This window comes from Centroberyx affinis, unplaced genomic scaffold (assembly GCF_046629955.1).
Source record: "Centroberyx affinis isolate AG114_WGS23_722 - 3 ecotype Tasmania unplaced genomic scaffold, CSIRO-AGI_Caff_v1 ptg000596l_1, whole genome shotgun sequence".
NCBI lineage: Eukaryota > Metazoa > Chordata > Actinopteri > Beryciformes > Berycidae > Centroberyx > Centroberyx affinis.
In genome coordinates, this window is record NW_027279234.1 from 72,684 (window position 1) to 98,032 (window position 25,349).

At 43.6% G+C, this 25,349-nt stretch overlaps 1 protein-coding gene across 1 annotated transcript in view; it reads right to left on the reverse strand.

Moving 5' to 3' along the window:
* Nucleotides 1–5,322: 5,322 nt before the first annotated feature.
* Nucleotides 5,323–25,349, reverse strand: part of LOC139643407 (GRAM domain-containing protein 2A-like) — a 54,349-nt gene continuing 34,322 nt past the window's right edge. Inside the window, exons 8-12 of the mRNA XM_071518546.1 lie at nucleotides 25,152–25,211; nucleotides 20,501–20,636; nucleotides 20,150–20,243; nucleotides 19,502–19,603; nucleotides 5,323–5,371 (exon numbers count right to left, since the gene is read on the reverse strand). Coding sequence (XP_071374647.1) covers nucleotides 5,323–5,371; nucleotides 19,502–19,603; nucleotides 20,150–20,243; nucleotides 20,501–20,636; nucleotides 25,152–25,211 — 441 coding nt within the window. The remainder of the gene's footprint in view (nucleotides 5,372–19,501; nucleotides 19,604–20,149; nucleotides 20,244–20,500; nucleotides 20,637–25,151; nucleotides 25,212–25,349) is intronic.

Here is a 25,349-nt window from a genome sequence, read left to right on the forward strand (position 1 = left end):
AACCTATCCACTACTGATTCACTGATGGAATTTCTCGCCCGAACCGATTGGTTGGTGTTAGTTGTCAGTTATCAAAATGTTTGACCAATCACAGTAGCAAAGCAGATTGATGTAATCTGGAAACAACATTCATTGTGGCGTTCACTTCTGAGCTTTTAAACTGCTGATTGTTCCTGCTTTAATTCATCAATGCAATGTCAATCAGGAGAGACTAGGTTGAATGCTCAAATGAAACTTTATTCATGACATGAAACATGATGGAAACTTTGGCATAAGCTCCATGGAGGAACTTAGGAGTTAGGAGTACATCTGGGATGGGCATAGGAATTAGGAAGCCCCCCTGGGGAGTTCCTCTGGAGCCTGGACATTGGTGGTGATGGGGTGGAGGAGGGGTGAAGGTAAGCACAGTGACAGCAGCATACAGTGTAGATCTGTGAGAAGCACAATAGCAGAGTAGGTAACGTGTTTATACTCCTGTCACTTAGACGATTGGCTCTCTGAGAAAGAGAGGGAAGTGACGGCTAACTCTGATTGGTTGTCTGGAAAAAAGAGGGAGAGTGTTCGTCAACTCTGATTGGGTAAAGACAAGCATGTATGAATGAATGATTTAGGTAGTCTTCCTGATTGAAATTGCGTAATACTTCACTTCAATCAGGAGACTATGTTAAATGCTCAAATGAAACTTTATTCATCAAAGGAGAATAAAACTTTTGAAAATGGAAAGAGGAACACAGGAATGTCATCAACTGAGATATTAGCCGATGTCGGGTTACTGACAAATAGCATTACAACGAGACCGAAACTAACTGAGTCATTACTGATGTGGGGCAAATAACAGTATTAATATAGGACTAAAATTAGTTAAATCAGAATCTCAAGATGACATGTAACAACAGAGTATGATTTAATGCCAGATGAACTGGGCCTTTAGGTGATGAAAGGCTGGTGACGCAATGGCATTAATGCCATTGCGTCATTAGTTGATGAAAGGCAGACGACAAACAGTGTTAATTCAATGCCGAATGGACAGACATTAGCTGATAAAATGCTGAAGACAAACCGTATTAATACGATGCTGAATGAACTGGATCATAGCTGATAAAAAGCCGTAGACAAACATTCAAGAAGACAACAGTATTAATTCAATGTTGATTGAACTGAGTCATTAGCTGAAAAACAGTTTCAGTCTGCCAACTCACATTAACAAATTATTGAGAATGAACACAAATACAAATACAGTGTATTTGTTTAGTATGGCGTATAGGCTCTGATCCTGTCACTCCCTACGAGCGTACACCTATCTAAACATCGAACAAAAAGTTCGGAAATTTGTGTTTGGTAGATTATTTCTCTGTTGTAACAATGCTTCTTGACAATACATTTTATACCGTTGGAAAGCCTGTTTATTTCCCTTTTAAATGGTGCCTCATTTGTAAGGAACATGCATTTGTGGGATGAGCAGCACAGCTGAGTATGTGGGTTGCGCTCATGAAAAATTTGCCAAATCTTCTCTGCCAATGCCAAACAGCTTATTCTGCTGTTGCTATAGACTCTTGTTTTGAGCTTCCGGTACCCCAGGTGCTGACAATCAGGTACCTGATTGGCACCTGATTGGCAGCACCTGTGAGCATGGGCCCTGCTACAGTGGTCAATCGGTGTCTGCTCCAAGAATCGGCATGCCACGTTTGTCTGATCTCGATAAGGCCTGTGCGATGGGGCGACTTCAAGCCGGTGTTCCACAAAAGCGAGTTGCGGCATTATTTGGAGTGAGCCATAGTACCCCACCCCACCCCAAGAAGACCGGTTCCTCACCCTTTCAGCACTTAGGAACCGTAGGCTGTCTTCTACAGATTTGCAGTCAAGGTTTGCAGGACGATATGGCACACGGCACTCGGCCCAGACGATCCGGAACAGACCGCACGCAGCCGATCTCCGGGCTCATGGGGCTGCCGGGAGGCCTGCCATGACCGCCCTTCACCGTCAGGCCCGTTTGCGCCGGTGTCGGCAACACCTGCACCGGAACCTGAACATGTGGAGGAATGTTATGTTCAGCGATGAGTCCAGATTCTGCCCACGGAAGTTGGATCGTAGGGTCAAAGTGTGGAGAAGACGGGGAGAACGCTATGCTGATCGCTGCACCGATAGAGTAACACCTTTTGGTGGAGGCGGTGTGATGGTGTGGGGCGGCATCTCCATCACTGGAAAAACGAGGCTCGTCATCATCGGAGGCGATCTCAATGCAGAGAGATATCGAGATGAGATTCCGCAACCGGTGGCGATCCCATATCTCCACAGTCTGGGACCGAACTCCATCCTCCAAGATGACAACGCTCGCCCCCACAGAGCGGGGTTTATCAGAGACTACCTCCAGAATTTGGGTGTAGAGAGAATGGAACGGCCTGCCAACAGTCCTGACCTCAACCCAATTGAACACTTATGGGATCAGCTTGGGCGTGCCGTTCGTGCTAGAGTGACCGACACAACCACGTCGGCTGACTTGCGACAAATCCTGGTTGAGGAGTGGAATGCCATCCCACAGCAGTGTGTGACCAGGCTGGTGACCAGCATGAGGAGGAGGTGCCAGGCTGTTGTGGCTGTGTATGGTTCTTCCACACGCTACTGAGGCTCCTGACTGTTTGTTAAATGAATAAATTGTAAAATTGCCAATATGTCTTGTTTCTTCCTTGTTACTGATAGACTTCAATCATCCAATCCACCAAACAACACCAAACAAGAGTCAATAGCAACAGCAGAATAAGCTGTTTGGCATTGGCAGAGAAGATTTGGCAATTTTTTCATGAGCGCAACCCACATACTCAGCTGTGCTGCTCATCCCACAAATGCATGTTCCTTACAAATGAGGCTCCATTTAAAAGGGAAATAAACAGGCTTTCCAACGGTATAAAATGTATTGCCAAAAAGCACTGTTACAACAGAGAAATAATCTACCAAACACAAAGTTCCGAACTTTTTGTTCGATGTTTATCTAGCCTAAGAGAGCAGGGAGTGACAATAGGGAACTTCCCCCCTGGGGGAGACCTGAATCAGAGCCTATAGGTGGATGCTGGGTGGTGAACTCTGATTGGTTCTCTGGAAAAAAGAGGGAGAGTGTTCACCAACTCTGATTGGGTAAAGAGAAGCATGAATGAATGATTTAGGTAGTCTTCCTGATTAAAATTGCGTAATACTTTACTAAGGTTTTTAAGGACAACATCGCTAAATCTAGCTTGCTATCATCCAATTCTTTTGCCGACTGCCATTTTGGTAGTTGTTGTCACTCTGTAGCGCTCGTCATAAGGAGGTTTGGCCTTGTCCCTGGTGTTGGGGACACCAGGCAAATCTTTCCCATAAACCCTGTTACTTCCTGTTGGAAACAGGATGTTGCTGCTTGTCCCCCTCTGGTGTCGCTCTGCTTGTCTTGAAGAGCCAGAAGAAGGATAAGAGGCGATAACAGTCTTGATAACAGTCAATATGCATTCAAGTTTAAAAAATATAGTTAAAATAGTGGAACTGAAATAAAATTGTGGATTTTGTAAAGTACAAATAGTTCCTGGTTTGTGTTAGGGCAAATTCAGCAATCCAGCAAATTTCCCAGCAAATCCGACCCGATGGCATTCTCTTGGCAGTAATCTGGCAACAGGTCATACTCATACGGTTAATGTCTTTTTCAGGGTAACCTGTTCACATGAAGCTTTAATACCCTGTTGCCATGGATAAACCAGTGAACACAATATTCCTCCTCCCTCTTTGACTGGGCAGTGCATTACTTCTAATACAGGCGAAAGACGTGATGATAATAGTAATAGTAAGTAATGCTTGCAAATACCCATAATGCAGTTTGCCAGACAGTGAAAGCAGTCAGACGTTTCCATACCACAGTAACCAGTTTAATATGGAAGCCAGACATCGTGACCAGGTTTCTCCTTATCAGAGTATGAGTTTGTTTTGTGTTCACCCAAATCTGGTTCCTGCTTTGCTGCTTAACAACTCAACTCTGTTGCATATAAAGGAAGCAAGTATAAAATGCAGTGAGGCTGCCAGTCATATCTCAAAATTAATGTGGTGATTTATTGATGTTAAAATGATACAGAGAGTATAAAACCCAAAGCTTGAATCTTTGATACTGTTACTGAAATGGTGTAAATGTTATAAAAGCAGTAACATACTGGAGGGGGCGCTGTGTGATGGTTGTTGTTCGTATGACCACATCACAGCAGCCAATAACCATGAACCTTATTCCCACGGCAGCCATTTTGCTCAAACTTGGTATGGGAAACTCAAGTCAGAACATCTGTTGTGTTGCAAGACGCACAACATACAAACATGTCTCATTTCAGATTCCCCACTGAAAAACATTAGAAACTAATGGATTTCAAGAGTCTGGAGGGATACAGTTAATATTTTAATGTATTATATTTGGCCCACTATAGCTAGCTACAGGGATCTAAGGTAGCTAGCTAGCTTGTATCTACCTAGCTAGCTGACTTCCCTACATCCAATCAGTTGCAGTTGTTCCTGAGATTGGTAGCTAGTTTGATAGCTGTTAGGTCTGTCAGTTATCGGTTGAAGTAACACTAGCTTTATATACATGCCAGTCTTCCAGGTAGTCTCGCACTGCGACTGTGATGGAAGTTCAAAATGGCCGCTGTTGGAATCAAGTCAACACAGCAGACTGAACTACATACCAGTCAGTCAACAGTCATAACAGTCAGTCAACAGTCAGTTAATCACTGTTCACACAACTATCAGCCTGATACAGACTGAACTACACACCAGTCAGTTAACAGTCAGTCAACAGTCAGTCAGTCAGTCAAAAGTCAGTCAGTCAGTTAACAGTCAGTCAGTCAGTCAACAGTCAGTCAGTCAATTAATAGTCAGTCAGTTAACAGTCAGTCAGTCAACAGTCAGTCAGTCAGTTGATGTAGTTCAAAAGGCTCCAAGTCACTTTTGAAAACTTGAATTTTCGGTGTCATGGCAATACGTGAACACACACACACACATATACATACATTGACACAAACACAAACACATACATTCACACACACACCCCTCAGTGCATCAGACATCTTAATATTTTTCAGGATCGTGTCGTTTCTCCTGACCTCTACATGAACTCTACATGACCTCTGCATGACCTTAAGCAGTCCAGCCTTGGGGGTCAAAGGTCAGTCTACTGTTTGTGTTGACTAGTGTAGTGTCTCTATGGTAACCAGGTCTCGGCGGGGTCAGAGGGTCGTCCTCCTGTCGTCTCTACTGGATCAGAGGCTCCGCCCCCTAATGGGAAGTCTGTAGTGCAGTTTTCCGTTCTGATTGGATTCAGTGTCAGGTTCCTGTCTTCTGATTGGCCAGCCAGCAGGGCACCTCCCCACACCTATAGGAAACAACAGACAATCAAGATGTCAATCAACTCACACGGTCCAATGGGATCGCTGGGAGGAAGCTTCCTGTTTAGGAAGCATTGAAGTTGTAATTCTTGTCAGTACCTGATCCGTTCCGGCTGCCCAATCCGTTCTGCACATGCGCGCGCATGCACGAGCGGCTCCGCCATCTTGGACAGCTAGGTACGGCAACACCACTTGGACAAACTTGATACTGCATGTTTTATGGTTTTATCGGGTTTTATATTTAACAGGACGTGCCGGCTGCCCAATCCCTTCTGCACCTGCGTATTCCTGCCTGATTTGTACCACGCATGTGTGAACATTTTATGGTGGTTGAATCACTTGACGGCTGCCGAGTTTACGTAACTGGTCGAAGTTTGCGGTTACACTTTGGGCCGAAAGACTTTGGCTGGTGCAAATGATAACTAGCAAATAACTTTAGAAATCAACTATTGATAACTTAGCCACAGTAACTGGTGAGCCAGAACAGTATCAGAGAGAACTCAATCTCGTATCACTAGCTAATTTGACCCCGCATGCGTGGAACGGATCGGGCGGTGTATAAAACATGCAGTATCAAGTTTGTCCAAGTGGTGTTGCCGTTCCTAGCTCTCCAATGCGTGCGCATGTGCAGAACGGATCGGGCAGCCGGTACGGATCGGGTACTGACAGTTCTGTCTCAGCCCCAACCAGGAACTAGGAAATCCCACAATACCTTGCAACATCAACGAAGAAGAACAAAACTTCCGCAACATCTGCTAAAATGAAAACAAACGTGACCGTAAAAAATAAAATACATCTAACATTTTCAATTCATTTTTATGTGAAAATCGTATTTCTTCATTTGAGTCCAGTCAGCTGTTTCCGGAAGCCACTGAAATTAGCGTTAGCGTCCTGCGTGGTTTAGCTAACAGGAGCGGTCTCTGCTTCAGTCTGGTGGAGGAAAACCAGGAGAGTCTGATCTTTTCTTTAATGAGTTTTAACAAGCAGTTTGATCAGACTGACTGTTGGAGTGTAACATTAATGCATTCACATGACTGTTTCAATTGGCGTCCTGTTTGTGACGCCAATTGATGAATAATTTTGTATAAAATAGGTAAAACATCTACATACAGATGATTTAGCAGAAGGCCACAGAGAAAAGGAATGTTTTGAGCCAACTTTTAAAAGAGCTGACAGTGGGAACATCTCAGTGCTTCTGGAAATTTATTCCAGTAATTGGGAGCATAATTACTAAAAGCAGCTTCACCTGATTTATTTTCACCCTGGGAACAACTAACAGACCGGTCCCAGATGACCTCAGAGGTCTGGGTGGCTCAGATCCTAGGAGCAGGTCAGAAATGTATTTTGGAGTTGGGGCGCCCCGGTGGCTCACCGAGTAGAGTGCGTACCATAAGGCGCAGTCCTTCCTGCAGCGACCGGGTTCGAATCTGCCGGTCATTTGCTGCATGTCCTCCCCTCTCTCTCCCATACCTTCCTGTCTATCTCTTACACTGTCTCAATCTAATAAAGCATAAATAAATAAATCGATTTTGGAGTGAAGCCATTTAGCGCTTTATAGACAAGCAGCAGAATTTTAGAAACAGTTCTATGGAACACTGGAAGCCAATGCCGTGAACTAAGAACTGGTGTGATGTGTTCTGTTTTCTTAGTCAGAACTCTGGCAGCAGCATTCTGAATCAGCTGTAACCGCCCAGGGGTTTTTTGGGGAGACCGAAGAGAAGACCACTGCAGTAGTCTAACCTGCTGGTAATGAAAGCGTGTATCAGCTTTTCTAAATCAGGTTTTGACATAAGACCCCATACTTTGGTTCTATTTTTAAGATGATAAAAGGCTGATCTTGTAATGGTATTGATATGTTTGTTAAAACTGAGATCGGCATCCATAATAACACCAAGATTCCTAGCTTGGTCTTTACTCTTGAGAGACAGGGAGTCAAGGTGAGCCCTAATTGTCTGCCTCTTTTCCTTAATACCAAAGATAATTACCTCAGTTTTGTCTTTATTTAGCATTTCCTCAATACACTGAATCAGAATCTACAGGACCAAAGTCACTTGAAGAAAGAGATATATAGAGCTGAGTGTCATCTGCATAATTGTGGTAATGAATGCTATTTTCCTGTATGATATGTCCTAGTGGTGTAACGTTAACTGCAGTCACATGACGAAGGATGTCTGTCTCAAACCAGTTAGTTTAGACAAGGAGCCTGATTAGGAAGCTTCCTAGTTAGGGAGCAAGGAAGGAGGAAGCATGCTTCCCAAGGAGATAGAGCCGAAGACTGACGGGCAGCAGGAGTCATTCAGGTCCTGAGGAAATCTGTCTGAAGTCTGGACACTATGACTGTAGTTTTCTGTAGAGTTTTGTTGCTCCTGATGCTGATGAGTATTTTACTTCATGTTTTACAGCAAAACAAACATTATAATGTGAACCGCAAACCAAAAACCCAGACAGCAGCGTGTCCTGCCGTGGTGTTTTAACAGTAGATATTGCAAAATGACTTCTATGAGGAAAATCCTTCATTTTATTTGATGAATCCAGTGAACAGGCTCACAGCATTTAGCGTCTGCAATCTAAGATTAAAGGAATACTTCACCCAAAAATGAAAATTCAGCAGATAATGACAATGATAATTTTCACTTTGGGTGAACTATTCCTTTAAGGTAATAATGCGAGTAAGGCAGAACCATCTAAACACCAAACTCCAGTAATTTCTAACGTTTCCAGTGAAAAGAATCTAGTTTGAACTCTGTTCTCTCTCCTTTTAGAATCACATGGAAAAGATCACAGTTAACAATGTTCTCTGTTCTAAAGATGAACTCAGGAACTTTTACTCTGACGACATTTTAAATCAGACTTTTACTTTTTACTTTTACTGAAGCACATTTTTATACCAGTACTTTTATACCTACTTCAGTAAAATGTCAGCAAAGTACCATCTGAACTACACAGCATGTGTAACATTTGCGTATTGGAACTTGTTCTGGACCCAGTGTGGGTCTTGCATGTTTGGTTGTTGGAGCCACCTGGTGGCAGTTAATAGTAGTGCAGCCTACTATAAAGACAGGAAGTAGTGTTCATTTAGTGTCAGTATTGCCATGTGGCAGTCTGTAAGTGGATTTGTTAATTATTAGTGTATTGACGTAGAAAAACAGCATATTTTAAGAGTTTATGGTGAATTGTTTATTGTATTAGTTGATGACATATGATTGCAGCTAAGCTAACATACTTAAGCTAGTTTCCTAACCTAAGCTAATAATCTATGCTAATTTTATACTTACCTGTTAGCATAGCCTACTTACCTTTATTTACTTTGATACTTAATACTTACCTTGTCATATCTGTAATTTCAACATGTCATTTGGTGTGTTGCAGTTTTACAAAAAAGAACTATTCAAGTAAACAACCAGAAACAAAATCCTGGTTCACCTGGAGTTATTTGAGTAGATGTTTAAGCTGACTGGATAGCTAGGCACAGGGACCTCTAGCGAGGCCAGTACAGAACTTGTTGCGGTCCAGTTGCAGAGAGCTACCTACAGTTTACCTCTGGGTAACTGAACAGTTATCTAGTTTTGTGAATGTTTACGACTGTAGTCATTAAGTGTCAATTGGCTGATAATGACACTTTCAATGCAAAGTTGACACTGTTCTAGATGTCTCTGTCATGACAACTTGACATTAACCAAAGGGACATAATAAACATGTCATGACAGACTTCATTATCAAACACAAATATACCCTTTGGTTGTATGTGTTAACATTACACTAAACTGTCGAATTTGACACTGGCTGTCACAAGCAGTGTTAATTTTGTCAGCAAATTTTGATTTAGTTTTAGTCAGTCTTTTGGCTAAAATGCCATTTAGTTTAAGACATATTTTAGTCATCTGAATTGTTTTAGTTTTAGTCTAGTTTTAGTTGACCAAATATAAGATTTTAGTCAACTAAATCTACAGTAGATTAGGGTTAGGGTTAGTCTATGAAAACAGGTTTAGTTAAAGTGTAAGGCATTATTCAAACGTTTCTCTAGAATTTCCATGCACGCTGCTCGTTGCGAAACTGCAGCTCCCGGGAACATCGAGTGGGAGCGGGCCCGGCGAAACGGAGTGGATTCAGGCCTAATGGGGACAAACCTAGGCCGATCGTTCCCAAATTTCTGAGATTCAAGGACAGGTCTGCAGTACTGGAGAAGTAAAAGTAAAAGTACTGCAGTAAAAGAACGAACATTTTTATCAATGAGGTTTCACCGAGGCTGTCCGACAAAAGAGAAGGGACCTGATGCCTGCCTTGAAGGCTGCACGTGATCGTGGGGAAATCGCTTATCTAAGGTACGACAGACTAATTACACACAGACTAATTACACACCCTGCAAAACCTAGGAGAGGTTGATGGTTATATGGTTTATTCGCGGTAATTAACTGATTTGGACAATGACGACCTATGGTGGGCATCCATACAGACAACTCAGAACTGCTTAATCTTCCAAAGAAGGGGCTAAAAGTTGCTCACATAAATATTTGCAGCCTTAGAAATAAAGTGCAGGAGGTTGGGAGTCTGTTGCATGCTAACAATATACAACATATACTAGCTATCTCATAATTACACTTAGATCAGTCATTTGATGAAATAGCAATACAAGGCTGTAACATCTACAGAAGAGACAGAAATACTTATGGAGGTGGTGTGGCGGTTTACATTCATAATCACATTCCTGTAAAGTGAAGGGAGGACCTTATGATGGACATAGAAGCTTTATGGTTACAAGTACATTTGCCTCATTTGAAACCTATTTTAATAGGATGCTGCTATAGACCACCTAATGCCAATGCTTTGTACTTGAATAACATAAGTGAGATGCTAGACAAGGTCTCAGATAGCAGTAATGAAATGTATTTGTTGGGTGACCTGAATATCGATTGGTTTTCTTCAACCTGCTCACTTAAGAAAAAGCTTAGGGCTGTAGCCAATGCATGTAATCTGTCCCAGCTAGTCAACCATCCAACCAGAATCCATAATAACAAAACTGGGAACTCTTCCTCTACATGCATTGACCACATTTTCACCAATACAGCTGATTTATGCTCAAAAGCTATACCAACTCCAATTGGGTGCACGGACCACAACATAGTAGCTTTTACAAGGAAAGCTAAAGTTCCAAAAGCAGTTCCAAAGATCATTTATAAAAGATCATACAAGAACTGTGAAAATGTGAAAGTGAAAATTAATTTGTAGAAGAGATGAAAAAATTACCATGGCACAATGTATGTGGAGAGAATTAGCATTGAATTTAAGTTACTCTTGTTGGTAGCCGACAGGCATGCACCTGTTAAAAAACATACTGTTAAAACAGTTAAGGCACCCTGGATTGACGATGAACTGAGAAATTGTATGACAAATAGAAACATTGCAAAAAGGAAAGCAACTGAGTCTGGCTGTCTGGTTGACTGGCAGAATTACTGTAAATTCAGAAATCAGATGACAAAGCTGAACAGAAAGAAAAAGTCAGTCTATTTTCAAACAAGAATAAATGAAATTAAAAATGACAGCAAGCTGTTGTGGAAAACATTGTAGCGGTTTAAACCAGAACCAGTCAATAGTCCAAGTCAAACCCCACAAAGGATACATGAATAAATAAAACACATGAACCCTGGTTATTTTCAACACAAACAAATTAATTATAAGATAGTAGAATGAAAGAAACACACAATTTACATAAGCTCAACCACACCATCAAGTCGATTTTCAAAAGGTATATTAGAACAAAAAAAGGGGTAGACAGTTCTTTACAATTCAGTCCAGCTCCAGAGGGTGCTCCGGTTTCCCATTTGCCAGGTATAAGGGGATGCCTGTCCACGGGTTAAGTTTGGCTTCTGATGGTTTGATGCTGTTCCATAGTTGCTTATTAACTAATGTGTAGGAAGAACCAGTGTCCAAGATGGCAGTTCCTTTCCAGGAACTGATAGTGAGAGGCACCTTCAACTGCTGTGGTAGTGGACTGCCGATGGCAGAGGTGCCATTGTGTCCATAAGCAGGAGTGAAGGATTGGACGGGAAGAGTTGCCGATAACTGATTCTCTGATGGACCAAGAGCACTCGCAGATGGTTGACTCTTCACATTCCATGACTGTTGTGGCTGGCCTTGTGCTGTGGTGGGAGGTTTGTGTTTTTTCTGCTGGTTAAAATTCGGACATGCATAAGGAGGATGGCTACCTTTACACCTCCAGCAAAATACTTGAGAAGAAGTGCTGGGTTGTGTTGAGGTCAAGGGATGTGATGGCTGAGAGTCCACTGTCTTCACCTAATGACTCTCCCATTTCGGGGGGAGAGTGTTTGAGTTGATTCTCCTTTGTCTTTTTGTTTGCTTAGTTGTTTTTTCCGCTGGTCATATTGTGTTTGACTCAGTTTGTCCTTCTCCAGCTGTTGTCCCAACCTGACCAGCTCCTCCACTGTGTTCACCCTACTTCGCAGTTGGCTGGCCATACGAGGGTTGACGTTCCTGAGGATGAGTTTCATGACAGCTTCCTCTGTAATGTCTGGTTTCCTGGAAGTCTGTCCAGGAATATGTACTTACACGAGTTACGTCCCACCAATCCCTTGCCATACCATACAGCACGTTCCTGAGGGTTACCATCAACTCCTCATCACTCAGTGGATTAAGAGACAGAAAATCTTTGCACTTCTCCAAGTACAGTAGAGGGTCCGGGCTGTCCTCCATCCTGCCAAAGGTAGGGAACTGTAGCTTGATGGGACATTTCCCCATGAATCTGCGTCCTGAGTCCCTTGAAATGGGAGAGTCATTAGGTGAAGACAGTGGACTCTCTGTCATCCCAGCATGCATTGTTTATTTATGTATTTATTTGTTGGTTTATTTAACAGGGACAGTGCACATTAATAAACATTGCTGTAAATGCGCCAGAGTTAGCCAAGAGGCTATTTTTCATCTGTAGTCCCTGGACAGATGTTACAGAGTCACCCTAAAAACAGAATATAATATATACTGCCGCCATCTTGGCAGTTGACTGCAAGCGTTGCCGCTGGGGGAGTGTTGTTTGATCACTAATAGGACAGGTTTGAACTGAGGCATTGGCCAGTGCAGACATACGGAGACTTTGATTTTTCATAGTGGACATATCACTAACTATGCCTTCAAGATTTTGGGAGCATTTCCAGACTTCAGTTTGTAGGTGATCAACACTCTGAGCCATGGGACTTCGAACCTCTTTCATCTTTCAGTAGTTCTGTATGATGGTGTTTCAAACGCCAGTTTAAGTTAGCTGTAAATTGATCATGCATGTAGTTGAATTGCTTATCCATTGTTGTCAAAGTTTCCTGTGCTGATTGTGTGAGCTCTGGAGTCCTGGCATTGGGGGGAACAACACCATCTTGTGGCAAAGCAAGCAGAGGCAGCGTCATGTCTGAGTCTCCACAGAAATCCATGTCCAGTAATGAATAACTTGTTCTTGGTGAACCAGAGACTTGTTGAGGTTCCCTCCTTCCAGTGTCTAACACAGAACTTTCTGCATTCGGTCCTTTCTTGTGTTCATTTGAGGGATTCTCCAAGATGTCCTGCAGTGACGAAGCCATTGCATGCCCAGACACAATTTCAGTTAGTATTTTTCATTCAATTTGCAATAAAACAAATTCACCAAAGCACAATCCCTGGTTTGGCTTTTCTTTGTTTCCTCCTTCGGTCTTCGGTAACTCCTCTTTGTTATTTTGTTTTCTCCACAATTTTAAGTTTGCGCGTTTCAGCTCATCTGGGTTCTTTTATACATTGGGCGCCATTTATTTATGTAGCGGTTTAAACCAGAACCAGTCAATAGTCCAAGTCAAACCCCACAAAGGATACATGAATAAATAAAACACATGAACCCTGGTTATTTTCAACACAAACAAATTAATTATAAGATAGTAGAATGAAAGAAACACACAATTTAAATAAGCTCAACCACACCATCAAGTCGATTTTCAAAAAGGTACATTAGAACAAAAAAAGGGGTAGACAGTTCTTTACAATTCAGTCCAGCTCCACCTAAATCAGTTCAGTTTTGAAAGGAACAAAAAAAACCTCCACTTCGGGATTACCCGGTTATCCGTTCAATGTAGTCCGTTTAACAAAAATAATCCACTCCGGGTTTTCTCAGTTATCCCACAAACAAAACTCAAAACAAGGAAGTAACCACAGTTCAGTTCTGCTAATTCCAAAACAAAAAACCCACAAACCCCCAAAGCTTTGGTCAACGTAAAAGAAAAAATCAAGTGGTCACTCAGCTACCGCCGACTCACGGTTACTGTGGCAATCAAAACTGTTGTCGAGTCTCCGGTTAGCTGTCGGATCCTCGACAGATTTCCTGAGGAGGATGAGGAGATTTGTGCCAGGTTCACGGGCCTTAGACGCAGACTTAACGCGGCGCAAAAGCCTAGGTAGGCAAACGAATTGGAGGTCTTGCTTCTCCCTGCTCTATACTCCATACTGAACACTGCGACTCAACATAAAGGAACATTAAGGGGCCGATCTTTTTGAAAGTGGGCAATTCAAAGCCATTTCACTGGTTGACAGGGCTAGTGGGTGTGTGTGGAGGTGAGTGAAACATATCTGCCATTCTACATGACAACACAACGCCTTGGGTAAGGCATCTAACTGCTTCTACTTTTATTGAAGTTGTTGGGTTGTTTATTACTAAGCCATTTGACATAGTTCAGTACTTCAACAATTTTTTCACTTGCAAAGTTAACAAATTAAGAAAAGATATGTGTTGTGATGTTGCGCAATGTGTTTCTTACATACTGGACTGCATCATGAAGAATAAAATTTGTAGGTTTGAGTTTAGTCCAATTGACTCTAAAGGTTGAGGAGCTTTTACTCTCCATCAACAATGAGAAGCCATCAGGCCTGGACAACCTAGATGGAAAATTGTTGAAAATTGCAGCACATCAGGTGGCCAATCCAATAACTCATATTTTTAATCAAAGTCTAAGTTGGGGTGTATGTTCACAGGCTTGCTCGCCCTATAAGCATTCTACCGGTTCTGGCAAAACTCATGGAGAAAATTGTCTTTAATCAAATATAGAGCTATTTCGCTGAAAATGAATTGAATCCAGACTTTCAGCATGCCTACAGGGATGGGTATTTAACATGTACAGCACTGACGCAGATAAAAGATGATTGTTTAATATATATTGACAACAAGAAACATGTGCGGTTAGTTTTACTAGATTTCAGTGTGGCCTTTGACGTTATTGATCACAGATTGCTGCTGGAGAAACTTTCTTGCTATGGTTTCTCATCCTCTGCTGTGACATGGATGAAGAGCTTTCTATCCGGTAGATCACAGAGTTTTCTTTAATGGTAGTCTCTCTGATACTAAACATGTACAGTCTGGAATACAGCCCTTCATTCCCGCAGTTCCTCCAACTTTCAGCACAACTTCATCACTCAGTCCCGATCATCTGCCATGCTGTGGGCCGTCCTGTCGTGCCTGTCACTTCTCCAACTCTGGTCAACAAGTCCGTGGCTACCGGCAAACAACTCCAGGCTTACATCCTCCCCGGCTGGCATGACGCTGAAATACTCCATCTCGCAACTACTCAAACTTAATAACTTCACCTCTCCACCATGCATCTCAGCCATAAAAAAACATCGGCTGCTAAGCCGACCCCGTTACATTCACCGAGGCTCCCGACGAAACTTTGTTTACTCGCGGTCTGATCATTCCATCCCGTCCCTCTGGTCAACCGAGCGCACTGTCACATTTCCACCACGTCATCATCACAACAACCAACACGTGCGCTCTGCCTGCCTACGACCCTTGGCTAAAGCACTCCAGCCCGTTTAAATTCAACCACGTCTCAAATTTGCTCTGTTGAACACCCGATCCCTAAATAGCAAGGGCCTCATACTCAGTGAATTCATAACGGACAATAATCTCGACTTTCTCTGCCTCACCAAAACATGGCAAAAACCCCAGGAATATTTTTCACTCAACCAGACTACACCTCCTGGATACACATACATGGAAAAACCACGCCACCATGGGCGTGGTGGTGGAATAGCCACATTTCATCAACAACACATCAAAACAAGTGCAATAACCATTCTGGCCCCCTCCTCATTTGAGCACCTTGCTTTTAAACTGTCTGGTCCTAAACCCCTGGTCATTGCAGTCATTTACCGCCCTCCCAAACCAAACCCTGCATTCCCCTACGACCTGAATTCTGAATTCCTCACACAACTCTGCGCTATCTCACCATCTGTTCTGCTGCTTGGCGACTTCAACATACACGTCGACTCTGCTGACTCCAAGACCACTACAGAACTCCTGGACATTCTAAACTTTTTCAACATCACCCAACATGTTGATTTTCCCACCCATAAAAAAGGACACACACTGGACCTGGTCTGCACCTCCGGCATCACCATCAGCAACCTGACCAGCTCCGACCTCACCATCTCCGACCATCTGGCCATCACCATGGACATTCTCATCCCCACCCCCCTCGTCAAGCAGAAACGCTCCATAACTTTCCGGAATCTCAAATCCATCCACCCCTCCTCTCTCTCCTCCCTATTGGCTGACACAATCCCTGACTCCGCCCTCATCCAGAATCTTTCCCCCACTGACCTGGTCAACACCTACAACGACGCTCTCTCCTCCTGTCTCAATCAGCTCGCTCCCATAAAAACCAAGTCTATCTCTTTCACTCACTCCGCCCCCTGGTACACTGACCACCTCCATCACCTCAAATCAAAGGGCCGCCAGCTTGAACGGCTCGCCAATAGAACCGGTCTCACTGTCCACTCAGATGCCTACAAACTGCACCAACAGCAATACAAAGACGCTCTCAACAGCACATGCTCCTCTCACTAGGAGCACGGGGCGGCTGTGGCTCAGGAGGTAGAGCAGGTCGTCCACTAATCAGAGGGTTGGTGGTTCGATCCCTGGCTCTTCCAATCCGCATGTCGAAGTGTCCTTGGGCAAGATACTGAACCCCAAATTGCTCCCGATGGTTGTGCCAGCACCCTGCGTGGTAGCTTGCCACCATCGGTGTATGAATGTGTGTGTGAATAGGTGAATGTAGGCATTGTAAAGCGCTTTGGATAAAAGCGCTATATATAAATGCAGTCCATTCACTACTCCTCCATCATACAATCTGGCAGCAATAACCCGAAGACACTTTTTTCCACCATAAGCAAACTCCTTAAACCTATGGACACCATTTCCAACTCCTTCACCGTCAGTAAATGTGATTCATTTCTATCTCTCTTCCAAACTAAAATTGACACTATACACAGCCAACTGGCCACCACCTCCGCCTCCACCGTCTTTAATCCGGAACCCGTCTCCCCTCCACTTTCCAATCACCCATTCACATCCTTCACTGAAATCACTGCATCGGACCTATCCTCCATAGTCACTGGCATGAAGACCCCAACCTGCATCTTGGACCCCATCCCCTCCACCCTAGTCAAGGCCTGTCTCCCCTCAGTCTCTCCATTGATCACTAAAGTCATAAACTCCTCTTTGTCCACTGGTCTCGTCCCCCCGTCCTCAAACTCGCTGCTGTCACCCCCTTATTAAAAAAACAGGACTAACCCTGACAGCTTCGACAACAACCGGCCCATCTCCAACCTCCCCTTCCTCTCAAAAATCTTAGAGCGAGCTGTTGCCTCCCAATTAAAATCTCACCTGGACTCCAATAACCTCTATGAACCATTTCAATCAGGTTTCTGCTCAAGACACAGCACCGAAACTGCTCTATTAAAGGTCACCAATGACATTCTCCTCTCTGCTGACTCTGGTCCCCCCTCCATCCTCATCCTCCTTGACCTCAGCGCTGCCTTCGACACCATCAACCACTCCATCCTCATCACTCGCCTCCAGTTCTCCCTTGGCATAACCGGCACTGCCCTCTCCTGGCTTAAATCTTATCTCTCTGACAGACATCAATTCATCTCCATCAACAATTGCAAATCCACTACTGCCCCAGTCACTCATGGTGTCCCCCAGGGCTCAGTACGTGGTCCCCTGCTCTTCATCCTCTACATCCTCCCACTTGGACAGATCCTCCGCCATCATGGCCTCCAGTTTCATTGCTATGCAGACGGCACTCAGCTCTACCTCTCCACCAAGACCATTTCTGCAGCCACCCATTCCACCCTCACCACCTGCCTCACTGACATCAAAACATGGATGCAAAAGAACTTCCTTAAACTCAACTGCAACAAGTCTGAAGTCCTCATCATCGGCCCAAACTCCCTCACCCGCTCCACCCAGGATTTCTCACTCAACATCGATGGCTCCATTGTCACCTCCTCCACTCACGTCCGCAACCTTGGAATCATCCTCGACCCCACCCTCTCATTCCTACCTCATGTAAACCAAATCACAAAAACAGCTTTTTTCCACCTTAGGAACATTGCCCGTCTCCGATCCTCTCTATCCTTCTCCGCCGCTGAAACACTCATACATGCATTCATAACATCCAGGCTTGACTACTGCAACAGCATCCTATATGGCTCATCAAACAATGTCCTCAATAAACTCCAATATGTCCAAAACTCTGCTGCCCGCTTGCTCACCTCCACCCGCCGCACGGATCACATCACCCCTGTCCTCCATGACCTCCACTGGCTCCCGATCAAATACAGGATTCACTTCAAAATATTACTCACCACCTTCAAAGCCATCAACAACCTGGCCCCCCCCTACCTCTCTGACCTCCTCCACCACCACACCCCTACCCATCACCTCAGGTCCGCAGACGCTAACCTACTCCAAATCATCAGGACAAAGCACCGGACCTGGGGCGACAGGGCCTTCGCTGCAGCCGCCCCCTCCCTCTGGAACGCCCTCCCCAGCCACATCCGAAAAGCCAACACTCTGTCATCTTTCAAAAAAGCCCTCAAAACCCACCTATTCACTCTCACTTTTGACCTCTAATGTTCTTCTTCTCCTCCCCCCTCCCCCGTTCCACCCTATGTATACGTCCTTTTCTCATCTATTTCTATCTTTTATATATACCTCTATTAAATTTGTTTTATCCTGTGTTTGTAAAGCGTCTTTGAGCACCGAGAAAAGCGCTATATAAATGTAATGTATCATTATTATTATTATTATTATTTTGGAATACCGCAAGGGAGCTGCCTTGGCCGCTGCTATTCACAATCTTTGCAAATGACTTGCCGTTGGTCTTAGACAGGGCTAATGTGTCCATGTATGCCGATGACACAACATTATACATGTCAGCTACTACTGTGGATGACTTGTCTGTAGCTCTGAACAAAGAGTTACAACTAGTATCAGACTGGGTCCTGAAGAACAGAATGGTCTTAAACAAAATGTATTGTATTTGGTTCACGCTACACGTTACAATACCAAGTCAAATACAAAGCTCAATCTATCACTGAAAGGGATCAAAATTGAACAGGTGAAAGAAACAAAACTGCTTGGTGTCACATTAGACAGTCATTTGTCATGGTCTACTCACATAGACAACATAACCAAAAAAATGGGGAGGGGGCTATTGATAATTAGGAGATGTGTTGAGTTCTTAACATCAGCCTCTGCGGTCCAGGTTATCCAGGAACTGGTTTCATCCCATCTTGACTATTGTCCTGGACTTTGGAAAACTACAACTAGCCAAAAATAGATGTAGAAATAGGTCCAATACTTTACATAATGCATAAATGCCTATCATGGCTTATGGTAGAACAAAGATTGTTAGCTAGTCTCATTTTATTTTTCAGGACCATCTGTGTCAATAAAAAACCCAATTGTTTGTACAAATTATTTCATTACACTAGTAACAGACATAACTATTTTACCAGGCAGGTGGAGATGGAACGTTTCACAGCGTCTATGCCTACATCTAATGCAATGAAAAAAACAGTTATGTACAGAGCTAAGCCAATATGGAACTCCTTCTGCAATTACAGAAATTAAGGGCAGAATGCACTTTAAAAAACAGCTTAAACTCCTTTTCGTTTTTATCTTTATTTCTTGTATAGGGTTAGGGTTAACCCTTCTATGTGGACTCCATGAAGAGTAGCTGTTGCCTAGTGTAACAGCTAATGGGGATCCTAATAAACTAAACAGTACAGTACAGTACAACACAGTACAGTACCTGTCTCTCAGTGTCGGCTGGCTGCTGAGGAAACTGAGCTGCTGTTCCAGACGACAAACTCTGAAGGCCAGATAGCAGGAAGACAGGACCAACAGAAACACACTGAGAGACAGACAGTAGAGACAGACAGACAGACAGACAGGAGGAGTAAATATTAATACACACTTCTTCATCTTTGTGAACATGGCTGTTCACGGCTTCAAACGCCCTCCACCTGCAGTAACATACTGCAGATGGAGGGCGTTACTGCATAAGTGTGAGTAGTGCTGCAGTACTATATTGTATAGTATGAGTAGTATAACTACTCTAACTAACTGTAAATAGGACTGTATATCTTGTAGTACATTGTAAAGAAAGTAAGAACATACTGTACATGCTGTACACAACATCAACCAGCAGGTGGCAGTACAGGTACACACTAAAATACACTAAAATACACTGTTCTGAGTTCAGAGACAGAACTGGAAATACAAGAAGAGACTCTGAACACAACTGAGCAACTGAATTAAATTTACATCTCGAGCGATAACTAGAACTATAAAAACATTAAACTATAAAAACGTCCAAAACCAGAACTATAACTATGTTTCTATAACTATAACTTTGCTTTATGAGTGTTTTCTCTGTTTTCTGGACGTTGAGACTCACAGCAGGATGAAGAGTTTCAGTAGCTGATATTCCATGTGACCCAGTTCTGGAACTGGTTCTGTCAGCAGGATCTTCTCTGTTTCCAGACCACTGTCTACACACACACACACACACACACACACACACACACACACACACACACACACACACACACACACACACACACACACACACACACACACACAGAGTTTACTCTGTATGTAGAGTCAGGTTTATCTCAGAGTTCCCAGTACTTGTGTGTGTTTCCAGTCATGTGACTAGAGGGTGACGGGGGGGCGGGCCTACAGTGAGCGTTAATTGACCAGGGGGCGGGCCTACAGTGAGTGTTGATTGACAGGTGGGCAAGCCTACCAGTGAGCGTGTGCGTGCTGAAGGGTGTGTCGGCGCTCAGACTGGAGGAGGAGTTTCCCAGTAGATCAGGGAGAGAAGAAGAGACGGCAGGAAGAGACGGCTTCCTCCTCCACTTCAACACTTCAGGATACTCATCCTGAGAGAGAGAGAGAGAGAGAGGAGAGAGGAGAGATAGAGAGAGAGGGAGAGGGAGAGAGATAGAGACAGAAGGAGAGAGAGAGAGAGAGAAGGAGAGAGGAGAGATAGAGAGAGAGGGAGAGAAGGGGTGTTGATTGACAGGTGGGTGGGCCTACAGAGTGTTGATTGACAGGTGGGCGGGCCTACACAGAGTGTTGATTGACAGATGGGCGGGCCTACAGTGAGTGTTGATTGACAGGTAGGCGGGTCTACAGTGTGTGTAGGCCTGCCTACACTCAATTAAGTAGCTGCCACTTTGACATGTCTGATCTTTTGTAACTTGCTCCAAAAATTTAAAAAAAAATTTGACCACATCAAAACACATCAACAAATGATCTAATACATCAAATAAGGCTTGGAGATCAGCTGATCATTTCTTTAAGGTTTGTACAAAACTCTCCATACTGGTTTAGCTTCCTACAGCCCATCTCTCTCTCCACACTGCAGCAACATTTCCATCCAATTTGCATTTGTTCAACACTTTGACAAAACACATTTTACCATTCACTGTATACAAATCTAAATGATTAATACATTTGACATCTAATAACGGTCCAATGCATCCATCTAATTTAGGAGAAAGTTCCAGTTCTGGAGACGGATCGAACAGACGAATAGCCGAACACCGTAGTACTATAAGGTGTAGAAAGGTAATCTCCTGTAGCCTCACATTTTATCGAAGCTAACCACTCTATCTCCTCTCTTTGTTATATAGGGATTGAGAAGGTTGACCTTCCAAGACAGGGTGGCGACCTGGATTCTCTAGCAGCCTGGATCCATCGATTGAAGACCCTGGCTCCTCTCGGCCTCAATGTAGAATTTGACCTCAGACGTTTCCTGTAGTTTTCTTTTATAGGCCTGTCTTACATACCTTATATTTTTAATGTAGGCCTATTCCTGATAAATTGTTATTGATTAATTTCCTATTGGTTGTACATATATGCCCTCATATGTATACATGACTTAATGGGCATTACTTATGTAATGTGATAATATTTTTGCTCTCTTCTTGATGTAACATTTAATGCAATTTTTGTTGGTATGCACTATTCCTAATCCTCTACTGTTGTAGACTGAGTACTTTTTTCTCTTTATATTTACTTAATTGCATACGCATTTTAAAACCTTTCTATTGTTTTTCTTCACTCTGTGTATCTTCATATTAAAATGCATGTGAACGGCCTCTCTAGACATTCTAGCTCTAGGCTTACGCTGATTACCCTGTGACGTCATTTATTTGGAACACCTGTTTTGTTGAGTATATATGTCACTGAGATGCTGTGATTTCTTTATCCTGAAGAAGGCATTATGTGCCGAAATGTCGATTAAATTCTACTTTTGCATCGGAGTTACGAGTGTGCGGCTTCTCCCTTCTTTTGATTTTGTTTTGTTTATGTCCTGTAAGCCAGCACCTCAACAACATAGGTGTGTGTTTTTTCTTTTTTTCTTTATCTCCACCTTCCCACAGTCCCACCACTGCCTCAGTGACGTAAAAAATGGCTTTTTGGTTTTAAAAATTTTCCAAAAGAAACTCAAAACCTCCTTAAAATTAACATCACAAAGTAAAGAAGTGTTAAGATGCCAATATGCACTCTTTGGTTTGATGTTTGCAATCAAAACATTACAAATGTCCAGGGAATGATCAGTAAAACCTACAGGTATCATTTTACACATTTTAAAAACATTAAAATTGTGTTTAAAATAATAAAACCTGTCTAATCTAGCCAAAGAAATTAAATAATAATAATAATAATAATTGATTACATTTATATAGCGCTTTTCTAGGTACTCAAAGCGCTTCACATATCGGGGGGGGGGGGGGTACTCAACTCATCCACCACCGGTGTGCAGCACCACCTGGGTGATGCACGGCAGCCAGTTTGCGCCAGAACGCTCACCACACATCAGCTATCACAGTGGAGAGTAGAGGACTGAAAGAGCCAATTAGGTAACAAGGGATGATTAGGTGGCCATGATGGAAGGTAGGCCTGTTTGGGAATTTTGCCAGGGCACCGGGGTTACACCCCTACTCTTGCGATGAGTGCCGATGGGATCTTTATTGACCACAGAGTCAGGACCTCGGTTCTCCAGTATGAGCCCATGTATACTGTCATTTATCATTATTCAATCTTCTCCAAATATCTGTCATCGTTTCGCTGACTCAGTGGACGCTGTGATGTAATGTGAGGTTCAACAGGATTCCTATCTAGACAATGATTTTGAGTACAATTAAAATCTCCTCCCAAAAATAAGAAATAATCAGAATTATAAATATTCCAATGATTACTTAGAATCTTTAAAAACTGTACTCTGTCAGACCCTATAGTAGGAGCATATACTTATAAGAATAACTGTAAAACACTCCAACTTTGCCTTAACCACCATGAGCCGGCCCTCCACCTCTTGTTCTAACTCAGAGGAAATAGGTGTGAAGCTCTTAGACAAGAGAATGCCAACCCCTCCACCTGTTGAGTTCTTATGGCTCAGAGCAACCTCTCCATCCCACTCTGTCCTCCAGTTTCATTAACACTGTCACCGTGTGTTTCTTGTACAAACATAACATCAATACCTTTCAGCTTTAAAAGTTCTTACACAAGTGCTCTTTTTCTTACATTTAGATTCAGAGTACCTACTTTGAAATCATTCATGGCAAAATGGATGAAAAACATAAAACATGCCAGTAACTTAAAATTGGGACAAAACTTGTTAAGCTGTTTCACCATCATCATCATTGTTTAGTTCCTGTCTGAGTTTTTGAACTATTTTCTTTAATCTGTAAATTTCCTGGTCTGTAAAGCCTGTTTTTCCTTTACTCCTCATCTGGGACCTGGCTGAATCAAAGAATGATTCCTTATCTGAGAAATAGACTTCTAGTCTCACACCCTTCATGTTTTTCATTTTTTGTAGGAACTGTTCAACTTTTCCTATTCCATAAGCACGTGAACCTTTACAATTATCAGATATCTTGGTATCGGATCCTAATTTTCTTTCACTATCAGCAGAACAGTCTTCTTCCCTCCCAAACCCAGCCGATGAGTCCATGCCCACTGACCCCGGGATGTCCCCCCCCCTAAAGTCTGGCTAGCCAGTTGCCAACTGCATGAGTGGGACCCGACACCGCCACTGACCTGCCCGGTGACTGTCCAGGGACAACCACTGCAAACTTAAACGCTGGTCAGAACCTGCCCCGGTCCTGACTGCCTCCATACCTACCTCATCCCCCTCAGCGAACAGCTGCTCCCCCACCAACGGCAGGGTCTCTTCGAAGTCGTCAACCAAGGATGTATTCTCTTCAACCCCTGGTCGAACAAACATCATCCAGCACGATATACGCACCCTTCCCGGGGTCGTGGTGAAGCAGTGACCCTACAGGGTCCCAGAGTCACGGCGGCGGCCACTGAAGAGGACGTGGAACGCATGAAAAAATTGGGAGTGATTGAGGAGTCACACAGCCCTTGGTCCAGCCCCGTTGTGATGGTGCCAAAGCCTGCTGGCACCCTCTGGTACTGTAATGACTTCAGGAAGGTGAATGATGTCTAAGAGTTCGACAACTACCCCATGCCTCGAGTGGATGACCTCATGGGGAAGGCCACCCTGGACCTGACAAAAGGTATTGGCAGGTGCCCCTGACCCCAGTGCCCAGGAGAAGACGACGTTCATCACCCCCAGTGGCCTCTACCAGTATCGGTTCTTCCCTCGGCTTGCATGGGGTGCCCGCCACCTTCCAGCGACTGATGGACATAATTTTCACATTCCCACTTCACTGCAGCCTACCTGGACGATGTGGTCAACCACTCTGAAAGCTGGGAAGATCATCTACAACGTGTCCGTCTGGTGCTGGACAGTCTCCGGAAGGCTCGGTTGACTGCCAACCCCCGCAAATGTCATCTGGGACTCTCAGAGGCACAGTACCTGGGTTACCGGATCGGCCGGGGTCTGCTGTTGCCTCAAGAAAGGAAAGTGGAGGCCGTCCAGAACTTCCTGGTTCCCACAACCAAGTGCCAGGTATGTGCCTTCCTGGGGTTTGCGGGGTATTACCAAAGCTTTGTGCCCCATTTCTCCACAGTCACAGCTCCGCTCTCTGAACTGACCAGAAACACTCTCACTTTTCTAGACTTGAAAAACTCTCTCTCTCTCTCTCTCTCTCTCTCTCCATTTATAATCCACAGCTGAAAAGCAACAAGTTCCCGCTCCTTCTCTGGAGGTTGTTGAAAGGCATTCTGGAAAATGTAGTAAATCACTAACTGCAGTAGAAGCAGACAAGGCAGGTTGAGGGAAAGTGGGTTCAGCAAAACAGTAAATGACTCTTCATCACTAAATAACTGCTGATGAGGAGATCTGACAGGAAGAGGAAGTGAAACCCTCACTTCCATGTGAATGTAATTAAAGGTGAATGCAATTAGAAGTGAATGTAATACGAAGTGAATGTAATATGAAGTGAATGTAATATGAAGTGAATGTAATGTAAAGTCACCATGGACAGGGAGCTGGGCTCCTCCAGATACTGCTTCAGACTGAGGCTCTTCCCATTCACCTGGAGAGGGAAAAGGAGGAGAAGTCAGGCAGGATTCACTTCTGATGTTCTAGGACTGAAACAGGAATAATACTGATAACTGGAGGATTATTATCAATATCCCATATATCTGTTTAGGTTTTACTTTGTTTTGGAATA